At 42.3% G+C, this 14,271-nt stretch overlaps 1 protein-coding gene across 2 annotated transcripts in view; it reads right to left on the bottom strand.

Annotated features, from left to right (window-relative positions):
• Window positions 1-14,271, bottom strand: part of STXBP5L (syntaxin binding protein 5 like) — a 237,159-nt gene that overhangs the window by 18,540 nt on the left and 204,348 nt on the right. For both annotated transcript variants that reach the window (XM_040422836.1, XM_040422837.1), the window contains exon 19: window positions 10,769-10,834. In XM_040422836.1, coding sequence (XP_040278770.1) covers window positions 10,769-10,834 — 66 coding nt within the window. The remainder of the gene's footprint in view (window positions 1-10,768; window positions 10,835-14,271) is intronic.

Raw genomic sequence — 14,271 nt, 5'->3', positions numbered from 1 at the left:
GACTGAGATTTTATGTGTAAAACTGTGCAGAACAGCCACCTGTTACTGTCTTCGCTCACTTCACATGGCTCTCTGAGCACGATTCCACAGCAGGGGGAGGGGCCTCACAGACACTGCAGGCTGCCAGACTGATGACTCATACTCTTCACATGAACTAGCACTCAAGGACTGAGCTCTCAGTGTGATGTCATAAGGAGGCGTGGCCAGCCTTCACTCAAACTGCCTAAGCCCGCCCAGCCTTAGCAGCAGAAAACCAGGAAGTGAACAGCAGAGCTGGCTGCAGGTGAGGATGAAGTAGCAAGATGGGAATACCCCTTTAAGGATCCCCAACGGTCTTTCTTGAGGCCATGATATCGTCTTGCCAAAACTTGGCTTGGACAGATTTACAGAGAGGTGACGACAATGGATCATTAAGGTTTATAGGAAGAAGGAAGAGCAAGGCTCTTCTCTATGGCAATATGGTGGAGGTTCTGCGGTGAAGGACGAGGACAACGTCTGAGTGTCACCTTGTTAGTGAGGTTCAAGGTCAAACAAAGCTTCCACTGTAGGCTTTGAATACTCTCTGCACATTACCTGTATACACTCTTTTCAGTATTATTCCCCATGTCCAGACCTGGGGCATGACCACATTATGTGTGCGCTTGGGCACCTCATCGCCATCCTCAGTGCAGACAACTACTGGGGAACAAGTGCCCAATGGATCTATGGTGAAGGGAGAGCCCAGCGGAGGTTGTATAGTATTACCAGGACCTAGTCCAGGAGCCATGCCTACCTTATCAAGGAATCGGAAGCTAAAGGGTTGGTCAGCTTTGGATGGTGGGTAAGTGTTGGCATGGGGCTATACTCTAAGTATGGGACCCTTCTCCTATATGTATCCTCCTGGTCTGGGAGCAGAGAGAACACATTCCTTAGATACGCACCGAGTGCTGGAGGCCTCGCTATAGGTTCAGATATAGTGTTTCCGACCCAGATGCCCATCAGAGGAGTGGTGCCGTTCAGTCTTAGTCTTTCCTCCTGTAGTGCAGATATGATAAACACATTCCCGTCTTTTCTGCCGGTGATGCGCGCTCCCGTCTTCTGCACCCACTGCTCTTCTCTCTCATTATCTACCTTAGCAGATTCCCAGCATTTCCTTTCATCTGTTATTTAGCATTTACCGCCTCGACCTTCTGCACTCATTACCGTTACAGAGCCGCGCTGCCTCCCCCGTATCTGCTGCGGCCGTCGTTGCGCCCTCCTTATATTTTTTTTTTACATTGAATAATTCGGCAGTCAATTAACCAGACGCATTTCTGGGAACTCGATAGCACAGGAGCATTTTGGAAGGTAAATCAATAGAAGGAAACACATTTTAATTGCGTTAATAAATAGCTGTCATAACGCGGCTAATGACGACTGCGGGGTGTAGTGGGGGCTCCTAATGACTCCGAGCGCGCTCTGTTTACATTAGTGACACGGGGAGCTCATTAGCCGACCTACAAGTGGCCTGACCGAGAGGATGGAAGTTAATGGTCAGCACTTGAGACTCGGCGCCCGGAGAGTAATAATATTAATTATGACAAAAAAATGGCTATTCCCATTAATGTGACATTGAAAGGCCAAGTACTTCATCGGGGGGGGGGGGGGGGGAAGGGGGGGACTGACGACGCACGTGGGAGGTGGTATGTCGTATGTGCTAATCCTCCGATGGTGGAGATCACCCTGATATAGTGCAGGACTGATGCCTTCACGCTCCACAGTCATAATATGGCGCCTGGGATGGTGCTGCTTCATGATTTAGTGTTTAATATGCTGTGTCGGGAGGGTCGGGGGCGGGTGGTGATATCTGCCGTCTACACCCCAGCTATGAGATACCTAGCACCCGCTGTTACAGGACAATGGACACCGTACGACTCATTGGACTGTTTGGATGCTAAAGACTCTCCCTGATGTGCCCCCAATTAATTTGTACAGTCAGTACACGTTGCCTTCCTCACTAAGGGTCCTGAGCTAGGACGGTATAGAGTCCTGGATGTAGCCCCTAGTGGGAGCAGCTGCTGAGGTTAACACCCCTGAGGGACACTCATCTCTGTGGCCAGTAAGTGGACTTCTCCAGTTGACTTGTGCCATTCCATGAACTCCTCCTCCTGGCAGCCGGGTTCTCCCTAAAGAGTTTGTCCATTCTTACTCTGGTATCATTTCTGAAGGCGCAGTAGACCGTGCGGTTCCGGTAGCAGTCCACCTACCTGCACATACAGAGGTGCACACCATTCTACAAGCAGTCTGGACCTGTGTGCCTCCAGCCTCCGTCCCTGCGTAGCAAACACCACTACCACTGCCATCTCTCAACAGTGGAGCCCAGCGCGTCCCTTGCATTAGCCCTCAGGTGGGTGTCAGTACCATGGTTCACACCACCCATGAAGAGGGGGGTGGTAAAGTTGGGGCCCACCTTTCCATACCTGTTGCATAAAATAAGCCGATGACTGGATATGCTATCTCGATATATTAAGTGGAGGTCCGACCGCTGGGACCCCAGAAATCCTGAGGATGAAGGGGACGCAGACACTGAACAAGCAGGTGATGCTAGGAAATGTGAGGTGGTGCAGCCTGAGAAATAGTGATGCAGCTCTGGATGTGACAAGAGTAACAGAAGATCGGAATAAACCAAGTAAAATCAGAGGGTCACACTGGAAAACCAGTTCATGTTAAGAATTGGATTTCTAGTTGTTAACAAGTTTGGTGGTCCGACTCCCCTTCCCCCAACTATCAAGAAACTATGGCAGCCCCTTCCCTGGCAGGCCAATACGGCACATCTATTGGAATGGGGCTGACCTGCAGTACCAGGCACGGCTGTGTGGATGAGGGGGGCGCTGTGCTGGGTACAACGCTGAACAGAACACACGCTTTCATTCAGACTGAGCATTCGTGGCCTGCTTCAGTGTCACCTACAAGGAGGAAAAACAACCTATGCAAATGGAGACCATAATGACCAAGCCCAACACCCCCATCATTGTCATCATCCACAGCCAGAAAAGGAAGCCTCATCCACTGCACGGTCCACGTTAGTAACATGACGGGCCAGATAAACACACAGAGCGACCACAGGGTATACGTGTAATGTATGGAGCTTAGTACACGGGCCGCACACCCCTGTTACGTCGCCCTATGTCTCCTATAATAACCCTGTGTCCATAGATGCCGGTGTAGCCCCTTTAAGACGGACTGCTCTCCTGTGTGCCGCCGCCGCCGGGTAGATATCCAGTTCACATCTCTGCCTGTCACTGATCTCTCAGGAATACGCCATGTAGGACTCCGGATGTCAGTAATTGCTGCTCTCACCCTCCCATCAGCCGCCGATTGATCTTCCAGTATCTGACCCTCTTCCACATTACTGCGCTGTGGTGAACAAGGCTTGATGAGTCCTGGAGACGGAGCTGTCATCTCACAGCTCACCAGGCAGGACTGAAATGTCCCACGTCCCACGTGTACTCAGCCGGCCACCTGCGACTCCTGTCTCTCACTTTCCTTATGTCAAAGACAAGCATCATCTCTTCATGTTCTTAGAGATCGACCCTGACAAGTACTTTCCAGTGTCACAGACTGACGGCGGCATCACTGAAAGAGGTGAAAAGTAGAACAAAAAATCACCCCGGGGCGGGCGGAGGACACAAGACACCCTCCCCTGTGTACAGAAGTTATGTCACCATCATACAGATAAACAGAACATACTGTACATCACATTATCCTGTATTATACTCCAGAGCTGCACTCACTATTCTGCTGGTGCAGTCACTGTGTCCATACATTACTTATCCTGTACTGATCCTGAGTTACATCCTGTATTATACTGCAGAGCTGCACTCACTATTCTGCTGGTGCAGTCACTGTGTACATACATTACTTATCCTGTACTGATCCTGAGTTACATCCTGTATTATACTGCAGAGCTGCACTCACTATTCTGCTGGTGGAGTCACTGTGTACATACATTACTTATCCTGTACTGATCCTGAGTTACATCCTGTATTATACTCCAGAGCTGCACTCACTATTCTGCTGGTGCAGTCACTGTGTACATACATTACTTATCCTGTACTGATCCTGAGTTACATCCTGTATTATACTCCAGAGCTGCACTCACTATTCTGCTGGTGCAGTCACTGTGCACATACATTACTTATCCTGTACTGATCCTGAGTTACATCCTGTATTATACTCCAGAGCTGCACTCACTATTCTGCTGGTGCAGTCACCGTGTACATACATTACTTATCCTGTACTGATCCTGAGTTACATCCTGTATTATACTCCAGAGCTGCACTCACTATTCTGCTGGTGCAGTCACTGTGTACATACATTACTTATCCTGTACTGATCCTCAGTTACATCCTGCATTATACTCCAGAGCTGCACTCACTATTCTGCTGGTGCAGTCACTGTGTACATACATTACTTATCCTGTACTGATCCCGAGTTACATCCTGTATTATACTCCAGAGCTGTGCTCACTATTCTGCTGGTGCAGTCACTGTGTACATACATTACTTATCCTGTACTTACACCCTGTATTATACTCCAGAGCTGCACTCACTATTATGCTAGTGCAGTCACTGTGTACATACATTACTTATCCTGTACTGATCCTCAGTTACATCCAGTATAATACTCCAGAGCTGCCCTCACTATTCTGCTGGTGCAGTCACTGTGTACATACATTACTTATCCTGTACTGATCCTGAGTTACAACCTGTATTATACTCCAGAGCTGCACTCACTATTCTGCTGGTGCAGACACTGTTTACATACATTACTTATCCTGTACTGATCCTGAGTTACATCCTGTATTATACTCCAGAGCTGCACTCACTATTCTGCTGGTGCAGTCACTGTGTCCATACATTACTTATCCTGTACTGATCCTCAGTTACATCCTGTATTATACTCCAGAGCTGCACTCACTATTCTGCCGTATAAAGAGCTGACCTCTCCCAGCATGGCCTGCTTATTCAGTGTGTGCACAGAACGGACAGGTCTTCATGGCAGACACTACACAGGTAAATGTGCGTCTTTATTGTACGGATAGTAGGACACAATGCAGGACCCAGCAATGCCAGTCATCAATAAATTGAATCCCCATGCAGCTTAGTATTATCATCTATAATTGCATATGGAGAGGGGGTCATTTATCAAAGACCAGGTTTTTACGCCGATCTTTGATAGCCCCTGCACTGCCGAAGGATACTCCCTGTCATAAATGATGTGACCTTCCTCAGTCTGTGCACCCATACTATTACATCACATGCCCAGCAGCCTCTAAGTGCACCCACATAGAACTGACATTCTGCCCCAGTATCACAAGGCTAGACTACATCCTGCAAAACTGGTGACCATGAGGTATAGGTGGATATTCTGGCCACAATACACATGTAAATACCGTATAAACGGGATCGTGCTGACATTGACAGCAACCTGCCTGAGCCTCCCGCTGTATCCTAACATTGGTGATAAATCTATGAACCTCAGAGACGGGTAAGTACATGAAGTGCAGGCGGTGAGGGGCAGGATCCAGCATGGCTTCCAGATCCTGGCCACACGGATCAAATCAGAGAGAACGAGAAAAGATAAAAAACACCCATGTACCGTATAACTTTACCTGGAGTGATGGGACATCCAAACTCCGCTAATATATAATAAGGCATGAGAGCAATATAACATCTAGCACAGTAGAGATACGGTATGTCTCCTGTTACATCCACACACATCATAATATCCACACATCATTATATCCTCCATAATATCCACACATCATAATATCCTCCATAATATACACACATCATAATATACTCCATAATATCCACACATCATAATATCCTCCATAATATCCACACATCATAATATCCTCCATAATATCCACACATCATAATATCCTCCATTACATCCACACATCATTATATCCTCCATAATATCCACACATCATAATATCCTCCATAATATCCACACATCATAACATCCTCCATAATATCCACACACATCATTATATCTCATTATATCCTCCATAATATCCACACATCATAACATCCTCCATAACATCCACACATCATTATATCCTCCATAATATCCACACATCATAATATCCTCCATAACATCCACACATCATAATATCCCCACATCATAATATCCTCCATAATATCCACACATCATAATATCCTCCATAATATCCACACATCATAATATCCTCCATAATATCCACACATCATAATATCCTCCATAATATCCACACACACATCATTATATCTCATTATATCCTCCATAATATCCACACATCATATCCTCCATAATATCCACACATCATTATATCCTCCATAATATCCACACATCATAATATCCACACACATCATTATATCTCATTATATCCTCCATAATATCCACACATTATAATATCCTCCATAACATCCACACATCATTATATCCTCCATAATATCCACACATCATAATATCCTCCATAATATCCACACATCATAATATTCACACATCTTAATATCCTCCATAATATCCACACACATCATTATATCCTACATAATATCCACACATCATTATATCCTCCATAATATCCACACATCATAATATCCTCCATAATATCCACACATCATAATATCCTCCATAATATCCACACATCATAATATCCTCCATAACATCCACACATCATAATATCCCCCATAATATCCACACATCATAATATCCTCCATAATATCCACACATCATAATATCCTCCATAATATCCACACATCATAATATCCTCCATAATATCCACACATCATAATATCCTCCATAATATCCACACACACATCATTATATCTCATTATATCCTCCATAATATCCACACATCATATCCTCCATAATATCCACACATCATTATATCCTCCATAATATCCACACATCATAATATCCACACACATCATTATATCTCATTATATCCTCCATAATATCCACACATTATAATATCCTCCATAACATCCACACATCATTATATCCTCCATAATATCCACACATCATAATATCCTCCATAATATCCACACATCATAATATTCACACATCTTAATATCCTCCACAATATCCACACACATCATTATATCCTCCATAATATCCACACATCATATTATCCTAAATAACATCCACACATCATTATATCCTCCATAATATCCACACATCATAATATCCTCCATAATATCCACACATCATAATATCCTCCATAATATCCACACATCATAATTTCCTCCATAATATCCACACACATCATTATATCTCATTATATCCTCCATAATATCCACACATCATTATATCCTCCATAATATCCACACGTCATTATATCCTCCATAATATCCACACATCATATTATCCTAAATAACATCCACACATCATCATATCCTCCATAATATCCACACATCATAATATCCTCCATAATATCCACACATCATAATATCCTCCATAATATCCACACATCATAATATCCTCCATAATATCCATACATCATAATATCCTCCATAATATCCACACATCATAATATCCACACATCATAATATCCTCCATAATATCCACACACATCATTATATCCTCCATAATATCCACACATCATATTATCCTAAATAACATCCACACATCATTATATCCTCCATAATATCCACACATCATAATATCCTCCATAATATCCACACATCATAATATCCTCCATAATATCCACACATCATAATATTCACACATCTTAATATCCTCCATAATATCCACACACATCATTATATCCTCCATAATATCCACACATCATATTATCCTAAATAACATCCACACATCATTATATCCTCCATAATATCCACACATCATTATATCCTCCATAATATCCACACATCATTATATCCTCCATAATATCCACACATCATTATATCCTCCATAATATCCACACATCATTATATCCTCCATAATATCCACACATCATTATATCCTCCATAATATCCACACATCATAATATCCTCCATAACATCCACACATCATAATATCCTCCATAATATCCACACACATCATTATATCTCATTATATCCTCCATAATATCCACACATCATTATATCCTCCATAATATACACACACATCATAATATCCTCCATAATATACACACATCATAATATCCTCCATAATATCCACACATCATAATATCCTCCATAATATCCACACATCATAATATCCTCCATAATATCCACACATCATAATATCCTCCATAATATCCACACACACATCATTATATCTCATTATATCCTCCATAATATCCACACATCATATCCTCCATAATATCCACACATCATTATATCCTCCATAATATCCACACATCATAATATCCACACACATCATTATATCTCATTATATCCTCCATAATATCCACACATTATAATATCCTCCATAACATCCACACATCATTATATCCTCCATAATATCCACACATCATAATATCCTCCATAATATCCACACATCATAATATTCACATATCTTAATATCCTCCATAATATCCACACACATCATTATATCCTACATAATATCCACACATCATTATATCCTCCATAATATCCACACATCATAATATCCTCCATAATATCCACACATCATAATATCCTCCATAACATCCACACATCATAATATCCCCCATAATATCCACACATCATAATATCCTCCATAATATCCACACATCATAATATCCTCCATAATATCCACACATCATAATATCCTCCATAATATCCACACATCATAATATCCTCCATAATATCCACACACACATCATTATATCTCATTATATCCTCCATAATATCCACACATCATATCCTCCATAATATCCACACATCATTATATCCTCCATAATATCCACACATCATAATATCCACACACATCATTATATCTCATTATATCCTCCATAATATCCACACATTATAATATCCTCCATAACATCCACACATCATTATATCCTCCATAATATCCACACATCATAATATCCTCCATAATATCCACACATCATAATATTCACACATCTTAATATCCTCCATAATATCCACACACATCATTATATCCTCCATAATATCCACACATCATATTATCCTAAATAACATCCACACATCATTATATCCTCCATAATATCCACACATCATAATATCCTCCATAATATCCACACATCATAATATCCTCCATAATATCCACACATCATAATTTCCTCCATAATATCCACACACATCATTATATCTCATTATATCCTCCATAATATCCACACATCATTATATCCTCCATAATATCCACACATCATTATATCCTCCATAATATCCACACATCATATTATCCTAAATAACATCCACACATCATCATATCCTCCATAATATCCACACATCATAATATCCTCCATAATATCCACACATCATAATATCCTCCATAATATCCACACATCATAATATCCTCCATAATATCCATACATCATAATATCCTCCATAATATCCACACATCATAATATCCACACATCATAATATCCTCCATAATATCCACACACATCATTATATCCTCCATAATATCCACACATCATATTATCCTAAATAACATCCACACATCATTATATCCTCCATAATATCCACACATCATAATATCCTCCATAATATCCACACATCATAATATCCTCCATAATATCCACACATCATAATATTCACACATCTTAATATCCTCCGTAATATCCACACACATCATTATATCCTCCATAATATCCACACATCATATTATCCTAAATAACATCCACACATCATTATATCCTCCATAATATCCACACATCATTATATCCTCCATAATATCCACACATCATTATATCCTCCATAATATCCACACATCATTATATCCTCCATAATATCCACACATCATTATATCCTCCATAATATCCACACATCATTATATCATCCAAAATATCCACACATCATAATATCCTCCATAACATCCACACATCATAATATCCTCCATAATATCCACACACATCATTATATCTCATTATATCCTCCATAATATCCACACATCATTATATCCTCCATAATATACACACATCATAATATCCTCCATAATATCCACACATCATAATATCCTCCATAATATCCACACATCATAATATCCTCCATAATATCCACACATCATAATATCCTCCATAATATCCACACATCATAATATCCTCCATAATATCCACACATCATAATATCCTCCATAATATCCACACATCATTATATCCTCCATAATATCCACACATCATTATATCCTCCATAACATCCACACATCATAATATCCTCCATAACATCCACATATCATTATATCCTCCATAACATCCACACATCATTATATCCTCCATAATATCCACACATCATTATATCCTCCATAATATCCACACATCATTATATCCTCCATAATATCCACACATCATAATATCCTCCATAATATCCACACATCATAATATCCTCCATAACATCCACACATCATTATATCCTCCATAACATCCACACATCATTATATCCTCCATTACATCCACACATCATTATATCCTCCATAACATCCACACATCATTATATCCTCCATAACATCCACACACAGGGATCTCATATCATTATACACAGACTATGGATCACAATGTGTGTTCATGTGTGAGGTGCTTGCACAGACTGCGGCTGGAGGCAGCGATGAAGCTGCTTGGTGGATATGGCAGCTCAGACACGACAGAACTGGAAGAAGCCTATCCTGGTACCTGAGGTGGGAGACTTGCAGCGATCCAGCTCCAGGGACACGGGGCTGTCTGTGAGTTCTGTCAGACCTACAAGGAAAACATTTGCATTACTGTGATAACAATAAGAAGCAGACGTGTGAAGAGCCCCCCGAGGACCCTCCTGCACTGAGAGCTCTCATCATTCACTTCCCTGCCCTCCTGCTGAGGATCAGGCTGCAGCAGGTGCAGGATCTCTGCTGCCGGAATATATGACCCTGAAGGAAGCTACAGACGTGTCGTCCACAGTGGCTGTAGTGTGAAATGGGGCCCATGTCTATTAATCTAATGACTACAGAAGGTGCACGGGAACATAGGGACTCAAACTGCACTGCTTGTCTGTGCAAAAAGAAAAACGTGTGTCTCCACAACATAACCCAAAACAAGCCGTAAATGTACAAAAAGGCTACACGTGAATCACTGTAATTAGCAGCTATACCTGACATTAATATGTAAGGACTTGTATTATCTTTCTTCGTTATCTGCTAATTTTTCTTAGATCTTCATTTTCTCTCATCTTGGATGACATTTTGGGGCTTTGGAACCGATTACTCAACTTACAATGGTTTCAACATACAATGGTCCTCCTGGAACCAATTAATATTGTAACTTGAGGGACCGAAATAACTTATAGAAAAAGACAGGGAGGCAGTACCATCTGTACCTACAGGGATAGACAGGGAGGTAGTACTATCTGTACCTACAGGGATAGACAGGGAGGTAGTACCATCTGTACCTACAGGAATAGACAGGGAGGTAGCACTATCTGTACCTACAGGGATAGACAGGGAGGTAGCACTATCTGTACCTACAGGAATAGACAGGGAGGTAGCACTATCTGTACCTACAGGAATAGACAGGGAGGTAGCACTATATGTACCTACAGGGATAGACAGGGAGGTAGCACTATCTGTACCTACAGGGATAGACAGGGTGGTAGCACTATCTGTACCTACAGGGAGAGACAGGGAGGTAGCACTATATGTACCTACAGGGATAGACAGGGAGGTAGCACTATCTATACCTACAGGGATAGACAGGGAGGTAGCACTATCTGTACCTACAGGGATAGACAGGGAGGTAGCACTATCTGTACCTACAGGGAAAGACAGGGAGGTAGCACTATCTGTACCTACAGGAATAGACAGGGAGGTAGCACTATCTGTACCTACAGGGATAGACAGGGAGGTAGCACTATCTGTACCTACAGGGATAGACAGGGAGGTAGCACTATCTGTACCTACAGGAATAGACAGGGAGGTAGCACTATCTGTACCTACAGGGATAGACAGGGAGGCAGTACTATCTGTACCTACAGGTATAGACAGGGAAGTAGCACTATCTGTACCTACAGGAATAGACAGGGAGGTAGCACTATCTGTACCTACAGGGATAGACAGGGAGGTAGCACTATCTGTACCTACAGGAATAGACAGGGAGGTAGCACTATCTGTACCTACAGGAATAGACAGGGAGGTAGCACTATCTGTACCTACAGGAATAGACAGGGAGGTAGCACTATCTGTACCTACAGGGATAGACAAGGAGGTAGCACTATCTGTACCTACAGGAATAGACAGGGAGGTAGCACTATCTGTACCTACAGGAATAGACAGGGAGGTAGCACTATCTGTACCTACAGGAATAGACAGGGAGGTAGCACTATCTGTACCTACAGGGATAGGGAGGTAGCACTATCTGTACCTACAGGGATAGACAGGGAGGTAGCACTATCTGTACCTACAGCAATAGACAGGGAGGTAGCACTATCTGTACCTACAGGGATAGACAGGGTGGTAGCACTATCTGTACCTACAGGGATAGACAGGGAGGTAGCACTATCTGTACCTACAGGAATAGACAGGGAGGTAGCACTATCTGTACCTACAGGAATAGACAGGGAAGTAGTACTATCTGTACCTACAGGGATAGACAGGGTGGTAGCACTATCTGTACCTACAGGGATAGACAGGGAGGTAGCACTATCTGTACCTACAGCAATAGACAGGGAGGTAGCACTATCTGTACCTACAGGGAGATAGCACTATCTGTACCTACAGGGAGAGACAGGGAGGTATCACTATCTGTACCTACAGGGAGAGACATGGAGGTAGCACTATCAGTACCTACAGGGAGAGACAGGGAGGTAGCACTATCTGTAAATACAGGGATAGACAGGGAGGTAGCACTATCTGTACCTACAGGGAGAGACAGGGAGGGAGCACTATCAGTACCTACAGGGAGAGACAGGGAGGTAGTACTATCAGTACCTACAGGGAGAGACAGGGAGGTAGCACTATCTGTAAATACAGGGATAGACAGGGAGGTAGCACTATCTGTACCTACAGGGATAGACAGGGAGGTAGCACTATCTGTAAATACAGGGATAGACAGGGAGGTAGCACTATCTGTACCTACAGGAATAGACAGGGAGGTAGTACTATCTGTACCTACAGGGAGAGACAGGGCGGGAGCACTATCGAGCACAGTCCATTAGACGGAGATTAGGATATTTAGGAATATTACCTCCTGCATGAATGTAATCCCAGTCAATAGAAGATTGTGAGTTGTGTCTAAATGTAATAAAGCAGCACAGGACCTGCCACTGACCTGTAAATATTACCAATTCACTATTTTGTTAATGTGGAATTTTGGCACCAGATTCAGTATATAGACAAAGGGACTGTTCAGGAGACAGAGGAAGAGGAGTAACAGCTCAGTGGGAAGTTATTTTTTACCATTTTTTTAAATTCCAAGTTTAGGAGTGAGCTAGAAAAAAATACAGCTCCTCAGGGCTGTCACCCAGCTTTCCCAGACCCTTGACTGGCACATCAGTCTGGTTATGCAGTGATAACTGAACATCCTTGTATAATAATATTAATATAATATCCCCCTCCCCTCTCCAGGAGTATTCCGGTACTGCTCGGGGTATCTCTATGATTGCTGCTGTTATCAGCTCCATCTGAGCAATAATTCAATAAAACCTCAAGATACCGGCCCTGAGCCTGTGCTGCTGATGACTACACCTCCCATCATCCAGTGTCAGGCTCGGTCCTGTATTCCACACACTGAGCCCTTCTATGGATAAATGTGTGACTCAGATTATGATGAATAGAAAACATTGGCCAAGATATGGAGTCTTGAAGATCTGAGACCGTTTAAAGACAACACACTAGTTCACTACTGGCTAACACGGTACCAGACTTATTCCTTTTTTTTTTGGGATATGGAGACGTGGCCCAAAATATTACACCCTCGACAGTTTACCTTTCTCCTACCATATACTGACACACAAAATGTGGCTTCTGCACTACAGTCCGGATATGGTGGCCTTCTCTGTTATCGCTTTTATAACATGGGGTCATTGTACGGAAAAAGTAGTATAGCGGCACCTCATCTCTCCCTGTAAATGATGTAGGTACAGATAGTACTGCCTCCCACTCTCTCCCTGTATGTGACGTAGGTACAGATAGTACTGCCTCCATGTA

The sequence above is a fragment of the Bufo bufo genome, chromosome 3 (genome assembly GCF_905171765.1).
Source record: "Bufo bufo chromosome 3, aBufBuf1.1, whole genome shotgun sequence".
Lineage (NCBI taxonomy): Eukaryota > Metazoa > Chordata > Amphibia > Anura > Bufonidae > Bufo > Bufo bufo.
Note: the sequence above shows the minus strand (reverse complement) of the source record. Positions and strands in the feature narration are given on the sequence as shown.